Source organism: Mirounga angustirostris, unplaced genomic scaffold (genome assembly GCF_029215605.1).
Source record: "Mirounga angustirostris isolate CCGP_5_RB_7025 unplaced genomic scaffold, mMirAng1.0.hap1 SCAF_17, whole genome shotgun sequence".
In the NCBI taxonomy this organism is placed as follows: Eukaryota; Metazoa; Chordata; class Mammalia; order Carnivora; family Phocidae; genus Mirounga; species Mirounga angustirostris.
Genome location: NW_026991725.1, coordinates 57140006 through 57160883, shown reverse-complemented (window position 1 = coordinate 57160883; position 20878 = coordinate 57140006). Strand labels below are relative to the sequence as shown.

The 20878-nt window shown below is 54.0% G+C and overlaps 1 protein-coding gene across 10 annotated transcripts in view; it reads left to right on the top strand.

Annotated features, from left to right (window-relative positions):
• The window catches only part of MPRIP (myosin phosphatase Rho interacting protein), a 150764-nt gene that overhangs the window by 80065 nt on the left and 49821 nt on the right, over nt 1-20878 (top strand). For 6 of the 10 annotated variants that reach the window (XR_010408343.1, XM_064582082.1, XM_054511009.2 and 3 more), the window contains 5 exons: nt 144-295; nt 5242-5326; nt 11773-11983; nt 13125-13284; nt 13486-13638. Coding sequence is in view for 9 of the 10 variants with exons in the window: in XM_064582082.1 (XP_064438152.1) it covers nt 144-295; nt 5242-5326; nt 11773-11983; nt 13125-13284; nt 13486-13638 (761 nt within the window). In the remaining variant the exon portion in view is untranslated. Of the gene's footprint in view, nt 1-143; nt 296-5241; nt 5327-11772; nt 11984-13124; nt 13639-20878 lie in introns of all 10 variants that reach the window. The other 4 variants (XM_045889692.3, XM_045889697.3, XM_045889698.3 and 1 more) reach the window with 2 other exon arrangements.

The following is a 20878-nucleotide window of genomic DNA, read 5'->3' as shown; positions in this document are numbered from 1 at the left end:
ATCCACACAGCTGCAAGAGGTTCAGGTGCCTGTTGAAGGGACAAGGGCCGGGAGGGCCTGGGGATATGGGGACCGTCCATGTTGCCTTACTCTGACCCGTGAGTGCTGGCCTCTGCGTAACTCCCTGCCCCATCTTCTTGCAGCCCACAACCCTGCCTCAGGGCACCATCAACATGAACCAGTGCACAGACGTGGTGGATGGGGAGGGCCGGACAGGCCAGAAGTTCTCCCTGTGCATTCTGACCCCTGAGAAGGAGCATTTCATCCGGGCAGAAACCAAGGAGATCATCAGTGGGTGAGTCTGCCCCGGGCATTTTGGGAGGAGGCACCCCTGCCTACCAGCAGGTTCTCGGACCAGTTCCCTTTGGCACAAATTGGGCAATATCGCCATCACTTTCTTCCCCAAGCGTGTCCCCTCTTCTGAGCCCCTCTCTCTCTTCACAGCACCACCGTGTGCCCGCTCACCACGCCCGAAACTGGCCTCACCCTCCACCTGTCTTTGCGTCATCCCCACATGCACATAACTCTCCTCATGTACCATTTCCCCGGGGACCTCCCTCTGCTGGCGCTGCCCCACTTCCAGGGCTGCCTCGGCTTCCTTCGGCCTCTCATTGGTCTCCCCACCTCCATTCTGACCCTTCCATCCATGTATCACTCGAGCACAAGGGTTTCAGTCCCCAGAACCCATCTGACCTTGCCTCCCTCCTGCCTGAAGCCCCATCACCTGGGAGTCAAGTCCAAGTTCCTTGGCTGGCCTCAGGAGGCCCCTTCCCAGCCCTCCAGCCTCACCCCCACCACCCTTGTGTCCCTCAGCACTGAGCTGCTTGTCACTACACATCCCCGTGCTGCCCACCAGCTCCGTGCCTTCACTGCCACCCTGCCTTCACTCTGGAATGACCCCTCCTTCCTTGAGGCTGTTGAGTCAGCCTGAATGTCCACTCTTCCAGGAAACCTGCCCCCATGAGGCACTTGGCACCATCAGCTGGCTCTTTCTGTCTGGGTACACAGCTGGCCTCCTGTAGCCAGCAATAGGTCCTTGAGGGTCGGGGGCGTGTTTCATTCCTCGTTCTCAGGGCCTGCACACAGCAGTCACTCCAGTTCCGCTGTATGCACTGCCTTCTTTGTCCAGGTGCAAAGAATAGACAGTCTTTGAGTCACACCCCTGCCCTGGCCATGCCCTGGTCAGGAGGTAGAAGGGGGCCCAGTTTTCCAGGTAGCTGACGGTCCGGGTGAGCAGAGCTCTGTGCTCCTGAGCTCACGCAGCGTGTGCCTTCCAGGAGTCCCTGCTCCTGGGGCGCCTGTTACCAGCTCTGTGTGACCTAGCCACACAGTCCGTGCCTCGAGAGCAGGCTCAGCAAGCCCGGCCAGGAGCTCGGGCACTGGATTTTGGAGAATCCCATTGGTCCTTTAAGGCTGAGAAAGCTTTGAGAGAAAGTGAATTGGGGTGGGGGGGCGGAGCTGGGGATACTGGGCTGATGATTATAGTGCAGAGTGGAGGGAACTAGAAGGTGAAGGCTTTTGGTTTCAACAAGTAAAAAGACTCTGAACACTGGCTGAGCTTCAGGATCTCAGGCCAAGGCTGCTGTATGAGGAAGCGGGAACAGTGGTCAGAAGGTCCCCAGGTTTTGCCGAGTTCAGAAGTTCAAATCCACTCTGTCAGGCTGGAGCCGAGGGCCAGAGCTGCCCTGCAGAGTGACCAGCAGACCCTCTGCTGGGGGTGCCAGCTCACCCTGAGTCCTTCTCCCTTGGAGAGAGGCAGGTTTGCATTTTTAAATCCTAGGGGCAAACAGCAGGACCACTTTGCCTCTCCCTCTCTCTGGTCTTAATTCTAGAACCATATGGTTTAGGAGTGCAGAGGGCTCAGGGAGCCTGGCCGGCTCAGTCAGAAAAGCATAGGACTCTTGATTTCCAGAACATGGGTTCGAGCCCCACATTGGGTGTAGAGATTACTAAAAAATAAAACTTAAAAAAAATATATAGAGGGCTTTTACAGAGCCCCTCATTCTACAGTTGGGAGACTGCAGCTGTGGAAATGCGAGGACCCTGAACAAGGCACTGCAGGCACGAGGCACAGCACAGAACTGCTTGCTCCTCCTGGCTCCTGCTTGCTGCCGCGGCCCCGTCTGGCAGGCAGGCCTGTGCCGAGCTGCCACTGCCCCACGGGAGTCCTTGGAGGAGAGCTCGCCCTCCCCTTGGGAGCTAGGTCTCATGGAGGATCCCGATTAGCACGAGGGACGGGAAGGGGTGTCCAGGGTTCCCAGGACAGGCTAGGGCATGTGTGAGCTGGGGGACCAGGTCAGTGATGTCATGGTCTGCCACAGGGCATGAGGAAACCGACAGCTGACAGTGCCTCTGTCGGGGGCCCCAAATCCTACCATCAGGCACCTGCCACAGACCACCCGTCCTGATCCCCTGTCCTAAGGTCACTGCATGTACAGAGGCGAGGGACTGTCTTTCCTGTGCAGCTTGAGTAGACAAGGTCATTGGTGGACCAAGATACCAGATGTGTGTGTTTTCTGGGTCCCACATGTAGGCTGGGCCATCCAGGTTTGTGCAGTGGCTCAGGGGCATACCCAGCACTTTTCCCTGTCCTCATCCTGGGGCTGGGCCTAGCTAATCCCTGCCCAATAGGCAGGGTTTGCACCATGACAACCTGTCCCTGGGCCCCTGCAGCCCCTCCAGTGGCCCCCAGCAGCAGCTTCTCTTCACCACCCACTGGTACACTAGACCTCCTTTAGGGAGTCAGGTGGGGTAGTGTGCCCTGGGTACAGACTTCTGCCTCCTTCTTCTCTCCCTCCTCTGCCTCGCGCCTTTGTGGACAGATGCCTCCCTTGGTGTCCTCACCACCTGGCACAGTTCCTTTGCCAGGTAATCTTACCTGTGGGCTCTTAGACCCCGAGGTGGGGGTAAGTACCCAGCTCCCTAATGAGGTACAGTCTTCCTCTGGGCTGACTTAGAGCAGGGGTAGTTGGGGACAGTCCATCGAGACTTTTTTCTGGTGTCTTCTCTGAACAGAGGCCCCTGGGCTGCCTGAGGCATCTCTCCCAGAGCTGGGCGGAGAGAGTTGGCAGTTCTCTTTCTCAGCGCTCTCGTGCCAGGACGGGCCTTCAGGATGTTTGGGGCACAACTTAGCGCAGCTCTTTTAGAGGAGGTGGGATGTAAGCAGGAGTTGGCGGCGGCGGGGAGCTTTCCCCCTTCTCTGTGCCCCTGCCTCTCAGTTCTGCCCCCCTCGGTCTCACTCATCCTGGCTCTGCCATCAGAGCTGGGGACCCCACCCCACCATGTCCTGGCACTCACTTCCACCACGGATCCCGTGTCTATATTCGCCCCTCACCTCTCTTCCCTGGGTGTACTTTTTATGGTAACACAACAAATGACGTTATACGCTTCCTGCTGGGCTTCCGTGAGAAATCCGAGTGCAGGGGACACGTTCCGTCATCTGTCCCAGGCCAGCCCCAGCCCGCCCCTGCCTGTGCTCAGCCCCCGAGTCTCCAGCCCTCTCTGGGCCGGAGCCCTCAGCGGGCTCTTCCCTCGGGGCCCTGTCCTGCAAGCTTGTCCGTGTCGCTGCAAACAGCAGCTGGGCCAGTGTGCACCTGCCTGTCACGCTCCCCGTGCTCCTGGGGCCCTGGAGGACAAGGTGACTTTGTGAAGCAGTCTCTCCTCAGTAAAGCACTAAGGGGACACAGCTTGCTGGTGTCAGCCCCTGCGGCAGGCTGGAATCTCAGGGCCTCACTCAGATGTCATCTGAGTGAGGCCCTGAGAGTCTGCTCATCTGCCGGCCTTGCAGACACAGTCATGCCTCTTTTCTTGCTTTGGGGCCAGCCCACAGAGGACTGACCCGTAGGGCCTGGGCCTCAGGTCTCTGTGGTGCCGGCAGTGGTGCGTGGTCTCAGCAGATACTGAATGACCTGCTCAAAGCTGAGTGGGGCTCGGCCCACGTGCTGTGATCCCCCACACCCAAGCCCACTTCCCCAGCTGCCAGCTTGCAACAGCGCAACCAACATACCCTCCCGAGGCTGTCCTAGAAGGTCACTGACTGGGACCGACCTCCCTCCCTCCCTCCACCCCAAATTAAAGAAAGCACCTCTGAGAGTTAAAGACGTGAGTGCTTCTTCCTGACGCGGGCTTGAATGCTGGTGGTACCCGCAGCCTCCAGCCAGGGTGCTGGCCGAGCGGGCGCTGCCTCACATTGCAGCTCAGCCGCCATCGCCGCTGCCGCCGCCAGGCCCGGGGTGGCAGCAGGCCCAGCGCAGACCCTCATGTTCTGGGGACAAGGGGACCAGAGGCTCCTGCAGTACCTTCCGCTCTGGACAGAGCATCCTTCACCACCAGGCCCCTCCTGTCTTCCACTCCTCCTGTCCCCCTCATCCAACCCTCCCAGATGTTAATGAAGCTCGAGTGAGGCAAGCAGTGGACATGTCATGGCTTCATCCACCCCCTGGTTTCAGAGATGAGGAGACTGAAGCCCACAGGGGCAGGAAGCCACCCAGGGTCGTGGTTAGAGGGTGGCAGAGCCAGATCTGTATCGAGCCTCCTGCTGTCAGCTGCTGCTCTTCCCACACTCCCCTACTGCCTTCCCTGCTCCTGGTCCAGAGTGGACCTTCCAACATGTGGGCCTGGGCAGCTCTGCTGGGCCTTCCCCAAAGCCAAGGTGCCCAGAGCCCTCAGTGTGCAGGGGGGACCCAGAGGTGAATGCATGGGTCTGGCCCCGGAAGTGACCCGTCACAGAGAACTTTGGTAGCACAACTGCTGGTTTCCTGCCTCCAGAGCCCTAAATGATACCCAGTAGCAGCCCATCTGTGCATTAGCCAAATCTACTGTGGGAGGACAATTTTAAAGCCAGGTCTAAGCCCCGAAGATGGGGTCAGTGATGGAACCCATGATGTGCTCTGCACTCTGAGGCCTGTGGTCAGGCCTGCCACTCCAGCAGTCAAGCACTCTGCATGCCTGGGCCGGCCACCGGGCCCTCTCCACCTGCACTATGGTCATTGTGGGGTCAGCATCTGGGCCTGGTCCCAGCACAGCCTGTGCTTGTCCTGGGCTGCACTGTTGGCACTTCCCCAGTGGTGGCAGGCACAAATCTGGGTCATGCTCTGCCCTGCTCAGCTACCCAGAGACCTGGCCACTGGGTGGGCGCCCCCAAGTAGGAAGCATTGGGCCTGGAGCCTAGACCACCCAATAAGGTTCCTAGTCCCTGAGCGCAGAGGTCTGATCCAGTGCTCTCTCCTCTTCTTTCCCCAGATGGCTAGAGATGCTCATGGTCTATCCCAGGACCAATAAGCAAAACCAAAAGAAGAAGCGGAAGGTGGAGCCTCCCACACCACAGGTAGGCACAGTGGTGTCCCATCAATGGAGCTGGGATGAAGTGAGAGCTCCCCAGGAGGTTAGAAGACTTCAGAACCGAGCCTAAAATTGGGGGTGAGAAAAAGAATCCAGATGGGGCTGAAGTGGTCCTCAGCCCTGCATGGTCTCTCCTTCCCTCCAGCGGTCTATGGGCTATAACCTGCATGCTCCTTGCCAAGCCACAGGGCAGGACCCTCCACAGGATAGGGTGGCTTTACTCATATGCTCTGGGGCCGCCCCCGGAGGTTTCCAGTGAGTGAGCCGGCGCCCAGCAGCGGTATTCCAGCATGTGTCCCTTCCCTGGCTGTGCTGCTAGCTGCTGGGGAGCACAGGGCGTGCTTGGAGGGGCTGCTTGCTGTACATGCATAGCCTTGTGCAGGCAGGGAGGGTTCTAGCGTGTCCTGGCTGAGTGAGGAGCTCTCAGCGGATCCTGTTCCCTGCTCCGGGTTTGACCATAAATGGAAAAAACGGGCAAGATCTTGACTTTTGTGCCCCTGCCCTAACTCCCATTTGACCAGAGTTGAGAGGTGGCTTGGATAGGTCCCACCAGGTCCAGTCCTTCCCCAAAGTCCACTCTCCTCCTTGTCTGCGGGGACACGGGCACCCAGAAGGGCTCTGCACCTTCCTGCCATGCTCCTCACGCTCCTGGGGCCCCGGTGGATCGAATTAACGTTTCTGAGACTCCGTGAACTGCTTTACGGAATGGGCTTTACAGAATAACAGCGTTTAGGCTAGTTCTGCGTTTCTATAGTGATGCCTTGGAAGCAGTGCTGGAGCAGAGCTCCTGCCTCCAAATCAGGCAAGTGCATGTGCAGTAGACACGTTCAGCCCAGACCAGGGCATTTGGTTGTGTCCCTCCTGCCTGCCCTGTCCCCTCCCTCCAGATAACAGCTGGCCATGGCCGAGCTTCACTTCTTCACGGGATCACAGGGTGGGGAGATCACCCACTTCTCTGAGTGTCTCTTAGAGCCCAGGTGTCCCCGTCTGCTCTGCTCATTCCTTCTGTGCCCGGCAGAAGTCAGCCTGGCAGGACTCTCTTCCTTCTGTCCCTTGCTCCCAAGAACATCACATATGATTCCACTGGTTTCTGGAAGCTGTGAACTTTTATCTGGGGCCCATCTCCCTGTGACTCAGTCTCATGAGGTCATGCAGGGTCTCTCCAGAGAGGAGTGGGGGATCTCTGGGCAGGCCTCCCACAGCCTGAAGCTGAAGGTGTTTGGGTGCCCCAAATGGAGCAGGGAGGGAAGCCGAAAGCCTTGGGGTCCCCTGTAGAGGCAGGAGCCCAAGACCCCGTATCTGGCCTCATCCCTCTGTGGCCTGAGAGAGTTTCAGATAAAACCAGTGGGGATCGGGAAGTATTGCTGTGCTGTACCCTGCCCTCCGGCAGCTCAGGCAGCAGAGCCCACAGGGTCCCACTAGAACAGGGATGTCTCCAGCAGTTGGGAGTTCCGGCCATGGAGAGTACACTCATTGAGTGGTTTTCTGAGAGCATCAGAGAGAGACCCAAGCAGGCCCTGAGGGAGGAAGAGGATCAGGCTGCAGGGGGAGCAGATAGCCTCTAGGCTGGTGGCTGGGGGTCCCAGCAGAGCCCAAGGCAGCAAGGAGACGGGCTGGCCCTGGCCAGAACCTCTGAGGCCTGAGAGGTGTGGGTTCCAGGAGCTGCTGCTTCGCCCCTGTTCACCCCAAGAGGAAAGACTTTTCCTGATACTGAGATGCCTAGAGAGAAGGAGTAATAATCCACTCTAGATATGCCTAGGATAGGGAGAATGGAGAGCTTACCACCCTCTCCCCAAATTCCAAATCTGGGACTCTGGCAAGGCCAGGGGTCGCATGTCTCCCCTGCCAGGTGTGTGGGTTGGGAGGCTTGGTTCATTAGGTGGAGCTCTGGAATGCTGGTTCCTCCCGTCTCCCCATGCCCCCAGGCTCTTGGCCCTTACTTCTCGGCCTTTCTTCAGAGACCTGTAAAACAACAGACTTCAGTGTGAGCAGAGGCATGCCAGGACCAGTGTCCCTCCTGGTCCAGTATACTGTTCTTCTCAGGCCCACACATGTGTCGTGAGTTGCTCCCTCTTCTCCAGCGTCATGTTTTCTGCTTGGGTGCCTGCTGCTACACCCACTCCAGGTCCTGTCCCTCCTTCTCGTTGGGCCCCTGCTCAGCTACTGTGCCCGGGAAGTAGAAAGGAAGGCTTTCTATACACCCCCTCTAGAGAGCATGCCTGCTTAGCTAGCATGCAGAGGCCACAGAGGCCGCTTGGCCCGGGCCTGCCTTCCTGCCCTGTGTCCTCTTTCCTCCCTGCTTTGAAAACCCTTTCTGAGCAACCAGATAAACAGCACAGACCTCATCATAGCATGGAAGCATCGATTGCCCTGAGCAGTGCAGGTATCCTGACCCTGCAGGGACTAGCACATAGGGGACCTGGTACTTCTTCCTCCTTCCTCTCCCGCGGGCACCTGTGGTCTGTGTCGTTGTGAACCCCAGCCCCCTCCCAGCCACAGTGGTGACCGTGTGGGGAGCAGAGGCAGTGTCGCATAGTGCCTGTGCCAAGTCTTACTCACCACACATCTGCTTTGGAGAAGAGAAGCAACTTTACCCAGATCAGGCTTCCCTGTATCACCCACCCACCCCCTCTCCTGGAAGCCAGCGTGCCTTTGTTCCTGCCGCCAGACTGCCCCTCTGTCTCCACTCACACGATAAGGCCTGGCATAGAGGCCGTAGAAGGCAGAGCCTCCGAAGGAGACAAAGAGAACTGCCTATGGACCTTGGCTGCCATTCAGGGCCCTCCTTCTCTGGGACGAGTTCTCCAGAAGTGGGGAGCACGGAGAGGGATCTACGGATGCAGCCAGCCTTGCACAGGTTGGGAGGCCCGGGGCCAGATGGTGGGTCTGTAGCCATGTGGTGCTGAGAAATGTATTTGTTTCCCAAGCTCCCTGTCATGGCCCCTTGGATCTCAGGCCTAGAATTTCCTCTGCCTCTTGGGGATCCCTGCCAGCCCACCCCCTCACCGGGGGAGTCATCAAAGCACCAGAGAGGGGTGTGTATATGCCATGGGCACTTCACCTACGGCGTGGGGCTAAGGGCTCTGGCAGCCAAGGCTGCTTCCCTCAGAAGCACAGCCACCTGCCTCTTCTTTGGCCCTTTCTGGCAACCTCTACCTACCCTTGGTGCAGCCGGTCTTCCACAGAGGGGACAGGTTCACCGAGGCCAGTCTTCACGTCACCCCACTCAGCTCTGTAGGAGGAATCCCAGCTCTGCCCTGAGCCCACCAGAGCATGCCCAGCCTCTGGCTTCTGGCCTTTGAACAGAAGACTCAGTTGTTGGAAGGGGCCATGGCAGGGGGACCTGGAGTGACTTCTGCTTGAGGGAAGCGTTCCTGGAACATGGATTGAGGGCAGTATGCTGACTGGAGGGACAGGTGGCCCTGGGGCCAGCTCTCCTTAGATCATTAGAGCCCAATTCTGTTGGTGCCCTCAGGAAACTGTCTGAAACCATTGCCATTTTATTCCAAGAAGTCCCCTTCTTGCAAGGTGGGTCAGAGCTGTAGGGAATCTCCAGCCTAGGAGCCAGGTCTGTTGGTGGCTCTGACCATATGGGCAGTCGGGTGTGTCCTGGGTCTATGGGAAGAGCCTTCCTGTCTTTATCCCGTCTCATGAGGCCTGGACTCCTTGCAAAGCTAGGGATAGCTTTGGACCTGATAAAATGCCTGTCTTTTCCCATTGGGATACCTGGTGCCGTGGCTTCTCAGTGGGTCCTTTAGGCTGCTCATCCAAAGCACTCCCCCACCCTCCTGCCACTCCCGAGGGTGCCTGGTGGTGGAAGGCTTGAACCCCCACTCTGGCCCTTACTGTCCTTGTAAGCCTGGGTACGCCATCCTCTCGGCCCAGGCAACCTCCCCTGCGAGGTGTGCTGGGGAGGACAGGATGGTGCAGTGATGAACCAGAGCCCAGCACATAGTCCATGCTCAGTGGCTGTCAGAGAACCTGCTGGTTAATACTGGGTCTGTGTGCACATGAAAAAGTGCTCAATATCGCTCGGCATCAGGGAAATCCAAATCAAAACCTCAATGAGATACCACCTCACACCAGTCAGAATGGCTAAAAGTAACAAGTCAGGAAACGACAGATGTTGGCGGGGATGCGGAGAAAGGGGAACCCTCCTACACTGTTGGTGGGAATGCAAGCTGGTGCAGCCACTCTGGAAAACAGTATGGAGGTTCCTCAGAAAGTTGAAAATAGAGCTACCATATGATCCAGCAATTGCACTACTGGGTATTTACCCCAAAGATACAAAAGTAGGGATCCGAAAGGGTACGTGCACCCCGATGTTTATAGCAGCAGTGTCCACGATAGCCAAACTGTGGAAAGAGCCAAGATGTCCATCGACAGATGAATGGATAAAGAAGATGTGGTGTATATATACAATGGAATATTATGCAGCCGTCAAAAGGAATGAGATCTTGTCATGTGCAACGACGTGGGTGGAACTGGAGGGTATTATGTTGAGTGAAATAAGTCAAACAGAGAAAGACATGTATCATATGACCTCACTGATATGAGGAATTCTTAATTGCAGGAAACTGAGGGTTGCTGGAGTGGGGGTGGGGTGGGAGGGATGGGGTGACTGGGTGATAGACACTGGGGAGGGTATGTGCTCTGGTGAGCGCTGTGAATTGTGCAAGACTATTGAATCTCAGATCTGTACCTCTGAAACAAATAATGCAATATATGTTAAGAAGAAAAAGAAGAAGAAGGTAGCAGGAGGGGAAGAATGAAGGGGGGGAAATCGGAGGGGTAGACGAACCATGAGAGACGATGTACTCTGAAAAACAAACTGAGGGTTCTAGAGGGGAGGGGGGTGGGAGGATGGGTTAGCCAGGTGATGGGTATTGAGGAGGACACGTTCTGCATGGAGCAGTGGGTGTTATGCACAAACAATGAATCATGGAACACTACATCAAAAACTAATGATGTAATGTATGGGGATTAACATAAGAATAAAAAAAAAATACTGGGTCTGTGTGCATTCATGCACGGACACATAACCCATGTCATCTATGAGCCTTGCCAATGGCCCCAACTCAGAACTGGGTTTAGGTAGGGCGCCTGGGTGGCTCAGTTGGTTAAGCGACTGCCTTCGGCTCAGGTCATGATCCCGGAGTCCCGGGATCGAGTCCCGCATCAGGCTCCCTGCTCGGCAGGGAGTCTGCTTCTCCCTCTCCCACTCCCCGTTTGTGTTCCCTCTCTCGCTGTGTCTTTCTCTGTCAAATAAATAAATAAATAAAATCTTTAAAAAAAAAAGAACTGGGTTTAGGTAGGTTTCTAAAAATGAGGTTTGGCCACCAGGCTGGGAGTGGAAAGTGGGCATTTGCAGGTTATCCCCCATGTTTTGGGGAAGACAGCTGGGACACGTCTGACTTTTGAGAGGCTCCAAAGCCATCTTGCTGGCAGTGCCCTGCCCTCTGCAGCTGACATCCAGGACCTTGGGCCAGGCCAGGGGGGTTGGGCCCAGGGTGTGAGCTAGTGCTGTGGGGCAGCTGGGGATCCCAGTCCTGCCTTTGTCTGGGCTCTAGGTTTGAACTGTTGAGTGAAGGTTCTCTGCATGCTCTGGAAATGGACTCCCTGTATCTGACTAAGTACCTCCCGCTTGAATGCTTCTCCCACAGAGCAGCACCAGTTCTGATGTGGGGAGAGATGGCATGGACACTGTTCCCATCTAGGCTACAAGCTGCCGCCTAGTTTGTGTGGGTGAGCAGGTGGGAGGGCATGAGTGCAGATTGGATGTTTGGGTTGTATCTGATGACTCTTTCCTTCACGTAGGGTCCCAGGTGCCCCATTTTAGCTTTCTAAGACCAAAGGGAGAGGCGGGGAGGCCAAGGGCTGGCGCGGACACGGGTGCTGTATGAGCACGTGCTTTGCATTTACCCCGCAGGCCATCTCAATGGTGTATTCTTTCCTTACCCCGTCCCATCTTTCCTGACTCGTGTCCTAATTACCTACAAGTCTAGGAACAACAAACTCTGAGCCAGCCACTTGTCATCTCACCTTTAATGCCTGGTCCACTGCTCTGGGTTCTGTGGTTTTGTCGGCAGGGAGAACTTGCATGTGTTTGCTACTGGAGCTCCAAGTAGAAACCCTACATTTTTGCCCTGTGTATTTGCCAGGCCTGGCCTGAGGCCAGTGGGACCAGGCCCTTTGGGTGTACTGACTGTGGGGCCGTAGAAGAGAAAAGGCCACAGTGCCATCCAGATGGAGCTTTCACCCATGACCAAGATGTCTCTGCTATGAGCCTCCCCTCCCGAGGGTTCTGGGCCACTGACACGGTGCAGCTGACCTTGGCGTTCCCCGGAGCCAGGCACCTCGGCAGCCGGGACCTGTGTACCGGCCGAGGCTCTGCACTCCTGTGGCTGTGCACACACTGCTCTCTCCCCCCAGGAACCAGGGCCGGCCAAGATGGCTGTCACCAGCAGCAGCAGCATTCCCAGTGCTGAGAAGGTCCCCACCACCAAGTCTACACTCTGGCAGGAAGAAATGAGGGCCAAGGACCAGCCTGATGGGAGCAGCCTCAGTCCAGCTCAGAGTCCCAGCCAGAGCCAGCCTCCTGCTGCCAGCACCCTGAGGGAACCCGGGCTGGAGAGCAAAGATGGTAAGTGCGAGCCGGACTGGCCGGCATGCCCCCCTTTCTGGTGGCCAGCCTCACAGTGCTGGAGCAGGCCTCCATCCCAACGCAGCTGGCCCTGAGAACTCAGGGCCGCTGAGCCCCAGGCCTCAGGCTCCTGTGTCCATCAGCCCTTGGCAGGGCCTGGCCTAGGTGGGGCTGGGATTCCTGGGCTCTGGCCTTGGCCTTGCCCCTCTGGCTCTTAAGTCCCATCTGTAAAGGAGGAAGAGAGCACCTGCTCTGTCAACCCTGGTGGGTGTTGTGAGACTCAAAATGCCCTGGAATGAGGTCTGTGTACCAGGAGGCCTTTGGTTCCTGCCACCGTGGCTGCACTGTGTTCACGGCCTGGCTAACCCTGGAAGCCTAGTGTGTCCTGAGAGCAGCAGTGGTTAGGGCAGCCTCGTCCTTCTCCTCGCTGTCCCATCCTGCCCACACCCGGGGGGGCTCGGGAGGCTTTGCTCTGCTCTCTCCACTTAGCACTTCAGAATTGCCTGAGCAGAAGCAGGGCAGCAGTCTCCGCCTCCCTGCTCGGGGACCCGGAGGGCTCTGCATGACATAAGCTGGCTTTTCTCACTTGCATTTTGTCCAGCTCATTAAAGATGAGGGGACAGTTGGGACTGACCCAGTTCATTCAGGCCAAAATGCATTTTGCAGCAGCTGGGGGTTAAGCTGCCTCAGTCCCTCATGGGTAGTCCCCATGCATTCCTCTCGTTCCCACAGAAGTCCTCTACCTCTTCCCTCCCCAAATGCTCTAACAGGCTGAACGGCCAGTTAGCCCTTGATTTCCTCCTTGATGTTTGGTAAGAAGCGGTGGTTGGTGGGACATCTCTCCTGGGCGGGGGATCCTGTTCTTCCAAACTGGCCCCCAGACTGGAAGCTCAGGGACCTCCTGACAGTGTAGCAGATGCACCAGCTTAGAGAGAGATGGATGAGGTGCGTGTGTGGGAAGGACATTTCATTGCTGTCCCATGATTCTGCCCTTGGGTGAGCCCTGTATGGATGGCTTCAGAGATGGGAGGTAGAGAGATGGCCCCTGTTTGGATCTGCGTGGGCTCTTTTAAAAAGTCCCCAGAAACCAAAGACGGCAACAGGCTAAGTGCGTCTCCTGCCTCTCGCCTCTCTCTTCCAGAGGAGAGCACCATGAGCAGCGACCGCATGGACTGTGGCCGCAAAGTCCGGGTAGAGAGCGGCTACTTCTCCCTGGAGAAGACCAAGCAGGACTTGAAGGCCGAGGAGCAGCAGCTGCCCCCGCCGCTCTCCCCTCCCAGCCCCAGCACCCCCAGCAACAGGTATAGTGGCCCCGGACCGCCCTCCCAGGAGCTTGGTCATCCCCTTCCTTCCCCAGGTTCTCGAACCCCCAGCCGAATGGTCTGCAGCAGCTCCCTTGGCTCCCTGGATGTGGCCAGCCGGCCCCCCGCCCGCATGGACTCCGGCAGCGCTGGGGGGCGGGGAGCAGAGACACCCGGGCGCACCTTTGCCTTTAAAGCCAGCAGGCAGTATGCCGCCCTGGCCGACGTCCCTAAGGCCGTCAGGATCAGCCACCGAGAAGCCTTCCAGGTGGAGAGAAGGCGGCTGGAGCGTAGGACTCGGGCCCGGAGCCCTGGCAGGGAAGAGGTGGCCCGTCTGTTTGGCAGCGAGAGGAGGTAAGGAGGGGGTTATAGGGCCACACGTACCACGGACATACTCCGCCGCTTTACGCAGTCTCTCGTGTACACTCCTGTTCTCCCTTACACATACACACTCACACTCTCTGTGTTCTTGTACGTGCTTTTTGCACTCTTCCCAGAAACACACACACTTTGACATACACATTTCCGCATTCCCTAAGCCTTCCTCGGGGGAGTGCACTTGTCCTCCCTTTCTGTTCAGAGCACGTGCGGAAGGTTTCCCTTTTGACCCTGGACTCTGGTCACGCAACTCGCAGCCCCTGGTAGCCAGAAGCGTAGCATCTCGGGACTCTTAGACACCTAGGCCAGAGGCCAGCTGCTTCCTGTGAGTGACTCCTGGCACTGAGACCTTAAGGGCCCCCGGGCATGTTCTCAGCCACCTGGACCTTGTGTAGCTGGATCTTTTCCTTCCTGGCCCATCTCTGTCCTCTGAGATGACCATGGGGGCAGGAAGAGCCTGGAGAAGCGGATGGTGGCAGAAGCTCTCCATGCCCTTCCAGTCTTAGGCATGGGTGAAGGGCATGGAAGGCGGTGGGGTGGGCAGCACAGGGAAGACGGGCAGCCTTTGACGCTCCTGGGCGCCCTGAAGCATCACTGCATCCAGGCTTGGCTGGAATGTGAGATGGGGAGGCTGACAGAACCACAGCTTCCTGGAGAGACACAGGGTTCAGAGAGGGAACCTAGGACAGGGACTGGGACAGAGGCGTGGAACTCATCTGTGGTCTGAAGAGAGGAGGGCTCTGTCCTCCCTTCTGGTTCCACTGGCCCTGTGCTTCCCACAGAGCCGGGGAGAGAGCTGGGTTCCATCTCTGAGGCCCTGGCCTGGACCAGAGCGCTCGAGTGCCCCCTTCTTTTAGGAGCTTCCATCAGAGTCTGTAAATGGAGCCTTTGCCCTGACAACAGGGTTCTCACCCAGGTTCAGGGGTGAACTGCCTAAGGTCCATGAACCCCTCTAAATGATTTGAGAGTCCATGTGTACGTTTTTCTGAGAAAAGAAAAACCATAATTTTCATTAGATTCCCAAAGAAATTCACTTTTTGGAAAAAAAGATTCAGACCTAAATTCCAAAAGCATTCCCAGTGTCCTCTCCACCCTCCTGAAGCCTAAGTAAAGCTCAGAGTTGGGGCATGCTGTGGGGACGGGGCAGGGGGGCGACGGGCTTCCCCTGTCAAGGGGCCACCTGCGAGCAGGATGCCTTTCCCAATACACACCTACTCTGCTAAAGCCCCAGGTGGAAAGGACCTGTGCACTTGGGCGTCCACCTCCAGAATAAGGAGGAGCTGCCCAGAGTTGTTGGTCTTAAGAAGAGAAAGAAACAGATGTGCCTGATTCCTAGGCAGAGGGAGAGGGAAGCTGACCTAGTGCCTGGGAGGTGACCTCCAAGCACTTGGCTGTCTTCTTGTTTGGTCAATAACCCCGAGAGCTCCTGTGTCCAATCCCAGTGTGTGGATGTGGAGATGGGGCCTCAGAAGCGGGGAGACTCCTCGAGGCAACAGCCGGGTGCAGCAGAGCCAGGACGCACCTCCCCGCTAGGCCTTTTACTGGGAAGACCCCGCTCCCATGATGTGACCCAGGAGGGGGCCGAGGCTGTCTTTTAAGCAACTAAGTGGAGGGGCTTGCCAGAGACTTAGAAGGCCTGTGGGCCAGGGCGGGGGAGGCTTTATACTGGCTGGCGGGCTGGCGGGCAGGCGATGGGTCCTGGAGGCTCCTGGGTGGGCAGCTAGGCCCTGGTGTAGCGGCAGACCAAAGAATTAACATTCAGCACACCTGCTTGGCTTCAGACTTGTTCTTGTCTAGTCACCTGGGATAGATGGCATCTCCGGGGCTTTACTTTCTGCATGTTCCTCGCCACCACAGAGATGGGTTTTCACCGGGTCCTGGCACCCCACCAGCTCTGCATCCTAACATTGTAATGTCACTTTCTTACCCTAATGACATCTGACTGGCTGCTGTCACTTTGCGAGGCCTGCGCCCTGCTCCCAAGTAGCCTTCCCTGTGCGTGATTGGAGTCCCGGATCCTGGTTGAATAGAGCAGAGCCCCGTATTGGCAGGACGTCTGCCACGGCTATCCGGAGTGGCAGCCGAGCCAGGCCTGCCCAGGAGCCAGGCTGGGGGGACGGGGGGGCCGGTCTCCTGACAAGGAAGCCTTTATGGGCCAATCTGCTCTGCTCTTGACGTTTGCTCCAGAGCTTTTAGAATGTTTCTTGGGTGCTGAGTCACTGCTGAAGCAGCCTGGGGAGGCCATGGCCCTTGTTGAGTTCCTGGTGGCTGACACCACGACCGGCTCCTGTGCGGCCCTCACAGCCCCTCAGCTGGGAACCTGGGGAGGTGAGGCGGGGCAGCGGTGCCAGTGCCCCCTTTCTGTGCCGTCCGCCAGCCCAGGGAGCATTTGCGGCCGCACACACAGTACCTCAAGGGAGCCAGTATACAGACTGCTCACTCACTTTGCAAACTAAGTGGGCTGACGGGCCCAGTTTGCTTTCCTCATTGGACTCCTCTCTCGGCAGCCCTGGCAGGTCTGCAGCATGCGAGTTGCACAGGACTCGGTGGAGCACTTGTTCCACATGGCCTTCCTGCGGCTTTCTAGGCCCCACGGTCAGTTGGAAGGGCTCTCATTCTGCAAATGATGGTGCCTAGGTCTGTACGTGGGCCTGGAACCTTCCCCAAACCCTCTAGGATGGTGGGGCACACGGCGTCATCTTCCCGAGCAGGCTGAGCGCTGACAGGAGCTTCCTGTGGTTCCCTGAGCTTCCCGCGCTCACCACGCACACCCTCTGCTGCGGCTGCGCTCCCTCAGCCTAACCGCAGGTCGGCCTGGGAACAAGCTCTGTTCCTGGAGAAGATTCTGCAGAAGCTTAGGGCTCCAGAGCTCCTGCTTTGTGTGTAAGCACAGAGATGAGCAGGGGGCCCAGCAGCCCCGAGACTTCTACCCTTGGTCTTTGGCCTTCTTTGATGAAGAAACCCTAAGATCCGTTTTTACTAGTAACCTTTCCTGAATAAAAGCTAGTCTCTTGGCAGGGTCTCAGGATTTGAGCCCATTTCCTCTTTTTCCTTATAGAGTTAGATATTAGTCTTCAGTTAGATTTTAATCTTTTGGGCTCAGAGGCCCTTCACTTGCTTCCCGTTGATTCTGAATGCAAGCAAAACGCTTCCTGTGAGGTGACCTTGGGGCGCTTGCCTGGGTGTCCCTGGGAGGACAGGCCTCTGGTGTGGTGACATGTTAATGTTGTAAAAAAAAAAACAACAAAATTCAACTGAGTAAATTCTGAACATCTTATTGGCTTTATTCAACAATTCATGAATCAGGCAGCATCCCATCTATCAAACAGAAAGGAGCTCTGGAGATCTGTACAAAATAAAGGACTTTTTATAGGCAGGAGAGGGCAGAACAAGGAAGTTTAACAGTAGCAAAGAGAGCATTGTTTCGGTCAAGGTCACCTTCCTTTGAGGGACAGCAGAGGTCTGTCAGGTAGATTACCCCACTGGTGCTGACTAGGTAATTCCGAATTGACTAGTTTAAGATTCCACTCCTGGGAGAGGTTGAAACTATAAGTAAGTTAGGTATTAACCACCATTTGGTGACTTGGGCTTAGCACAGTTGACTCTATTCTGAGCCTGTTGTGTTTTTTTGGTTTTTTTTTTAAGCAATTCCCTCCAAACCGCCCCCCCCCACTTTCTTTAAAGTTTATTTACCTATTTATTTAAGTAATCTCTACCCCGAGAGATTAATGAGGGTCTCAAACTCATGACCCCGAGATCAGGAGTGGTACGTACCTCTGACTGAGCCAGGCATGCGCCCCACGATTCCCCCCCTTTTGTTCAGACTATCAGCTTAACTGAGTGGTGTGATCAAAATTTAAGACCTTAGCACCACTCCCAGCTACTGCTCAAATTCTTGCAGTTTTTTGCTCTGTGGTATTCACAGGTCATGACGTTTTTTTGCTGATTCTCTGTGGTACTCACAGGTCACGACTTCAGGCTCACATTTAAGTCAGTTACTCTCGTCATCCCTGTCTGACGTCCCAGTCTTACGGAGATCGTTTGCTGTGTGGTTAGCAGCTGCAGACACGCGTTTAAGAGAATATAGTGCATGAGGGAGACTACTGTGGTTATTTTAAGCAGGATAATTCCCAGTGTCTGGAATGCGTTTGGATCCATGGTCCGCAAGACCCAAACCAATCAAAATCAAATAACTCAGAGAAAGACCTCCACTGAAGGAGTCACTTTTTTTTTTTTTTAAGTGAAGTGGCTTTTTCAGTGATTTTTACGTAGCTGAGTTTCAACTTTCCCAGAAGTGTTAATCTAGGTGTGGTAAGTGGCACTGACCACAGCACAGACATTTCCTTGTTTAGCTGCAGGATAATCAGGGGATAACCTATTTGAAGAACAACTTTGGCCTGGCAGAGATGGGGACTGCTGGTGAGATCTTTTTATATTTGGGGCAGATCTGATTTAGGTAATCACAAGAACAATGGGAATACAAATGTACTACGATCTGCTTAGGAATTTGTGTCCAGTTGGGCAAGTACAGTTATAATCGTAGAAAGGTGAAAACAAGGCACTGGATGTTCTGGCTGTAAAAGTCAGATTGTGTAAGTGACTCCTAAGGTCAGGGGGTCCATTGCGAATAGAAGAGAAATTGGTCACAGGGAGGACCAGGGGATCTCTAGTATCATGGACAGGTAAAGAGCTCTTTTTATGATAAATCCAGCAATCTGAAAGATTTTCCAACCCCCTGTCCTCCCTTAGTAATGGCCTGAGAGATAGGGATGTCGGCTTTCTTTCCAGACCAGTGCCAGAGTAAAGGAAAGAGAAGATGAAAGAATTTCATTTCATGTTTAAAGAATGAAGTCTTGATCCAGCATCTTGGGTGGAAGCCGTCCACTTTGATGTCAGCTCCTTCCTAATCAATCTGATTTTGAGGTCTCCAGCTGCTATGTAATTCCTAGAGTCTGAAGGGGCCCTTTTCAGTTGGGAGATGCAGACCCAAGGTTCAACTCCCTGAAGTTTGGTTCCCATCTGGGGGGTGAGGAGGACCTGGAATAGCCCTTCAGGGCAGTCTTTATTCTTAGTCATTCCAAATCAGAAGGATGGCAGAAAATAGGAAATAATTATGTTTGGAGAGTCATAGTCAGATATTTTTTTTTTTTAAGATTTTATTTATTTGACACAGAGAGAGAGAGAGAGAGAGCATAAGCAGGGGGAGCAGCAGAGGGAGAAGGAGAAGCAGGCCCTGCACCGAGCAAGGAGCCCAATGCGGGACTCGATCCCAGGACCCTGAGATCATGAACTATCCGAAGGCAGACGCTTAACCAACTGAGCACCCAGGCATCCCAGTCAAAGCCAGATATTTACAAAAACTAGAATTCAGGAGCCAGTCCAGGTTATTGATATACAGGTATGGAACAAAACCTCAAAGATACTTACAGCCTAGAATCTAATATCTACAGAGATGCAAACACAGTTTTTCTCTCTGCAGTTATTCCCATTTTTTTAAAGATAGTCACAGTAAAATTACTTTTGTTTGCATTAAACGGCCTGATTTTATAAGTGCAGCAAGAATAGTGATTGACCATATAAGCCCTTTTTAAGACTGCTTTGCTGGAATTTTGCATAAGGAATCTCAGACTGAATTCTTCTCTGAGGCCAGCAAGCCAAACCAAGGACTCACCATTAGATTTTACCTGCAGTGCCATGCACAAACAGTGAATCATGGAACACTACATCTAAAACTAATGATGTAATGTATAGGGATTAACATAAGAATAAAAAAATTTTAAAAAAATAAAAAAATAGATTTTACCTGCAGTGCCTGTAGTTTGGGTGAATTTCTCTCTTCTCAGAGTTTCCCCCCAAACATTCTGAGGTTCATAGGCCTGCCAGGAAGTGACTTTCTGTACTCACCTGGAAGGCTGCCAGGAACCCTATAAGCAAGGTACCAGCCCGATTTTTCTAAGCAGTTCCTTAAAGCTATTTGGTCATATTTGAGTCTATGCATATCTCTAAAATAAGACATTCCAGTCAAAGCCTTGGTAATATAGCCAGTGTTTTCAGTTGTTCCCTGTTACAAGGGGAACAGGTTTTTATTGAACTTATACAAATAACCAAGTATATTGCCATGAAAAGAATACTCAAGAGTTTACAAATTCTGGAGGGATCAGGTAAGGAGAAAAAGTAGATGTTTCATCTTTGTTTACAAAGGTATGCCCTACCAAATTGCTAAATAGGTCATAGATCACTTAAGTGAAAAGGTTTCTCTAAATCTACAGAACAAAACACTAAGGAACTAGCAGTGTTTTACACAAAAGGTTATGTAAAATTATAATTATCCTCAGTTCATTCAGTCCTCTGTAATGAATACCTGTTCTGCTTGAATCCAGTGTTTTCATTAGTCTAGAAATTCTTCCCCAGTTCAGTTTTACGGTCTTGGAGCCATCTGGGTGGCTCAGTCGGTTAAGCATCCGGCTCTTGATTTCAGCTCAGGTCATGATCTCAGGGTGGTGGGATCGAGCCCCGTGTCGGGCTCCATGCTGGGCGTGGAGCTGCTTAAGATTCTCTCTCTCCCTCTGCCTCTCCCCTCTTCTCTCTCTCCCTCTCTAAAAAAAAAAAAAAGAAAAAGAAAGGAGGGAAGAAATCTTTACTTGTCAAAGTCCTTTCCACAAACACTTCTGTAAAAGCATGAGAGTAAAACAAGAACTCTCTGTGACAAAAGACTTAAAAATGCCCATAGTTAAAGATCAGATGAGAGTACACTGTAATGGAAATAACAAGAAATTTGGTTATTTTTGTGATATTCAACATTTAAGGTAACAGCTGTAATTATGACTGATAATATTTGCATCAGGACATATCAGAACCTGAAAAGGTTTAGTATCACTTATTTGATAATGCTGCCCATGTAATGTAACATAACAAATAAGCCTAATTAGTGAACATCTCTTTTTCTACAAGAAGAGGGAACAAATCTTTTAGGATTTTCAGGGATCCTCTGAAAAATCCCAAAGTTACTTCTAGGTCAAGAAGACTTCATTTAGAATTACATTTTGGGGAAGCTTGTCAAAATATCAGAAGGTTTTAAGACACTTGGTCCCATAGGATCTTAGATCACTGTGAAACAATACTCAGTTATCATTTGGCCAACATGACAATTACAGACTTTATAGGCATATACGGAAAGTTACATAACTGTAAAAAACAACAACAACAACAAAACCTT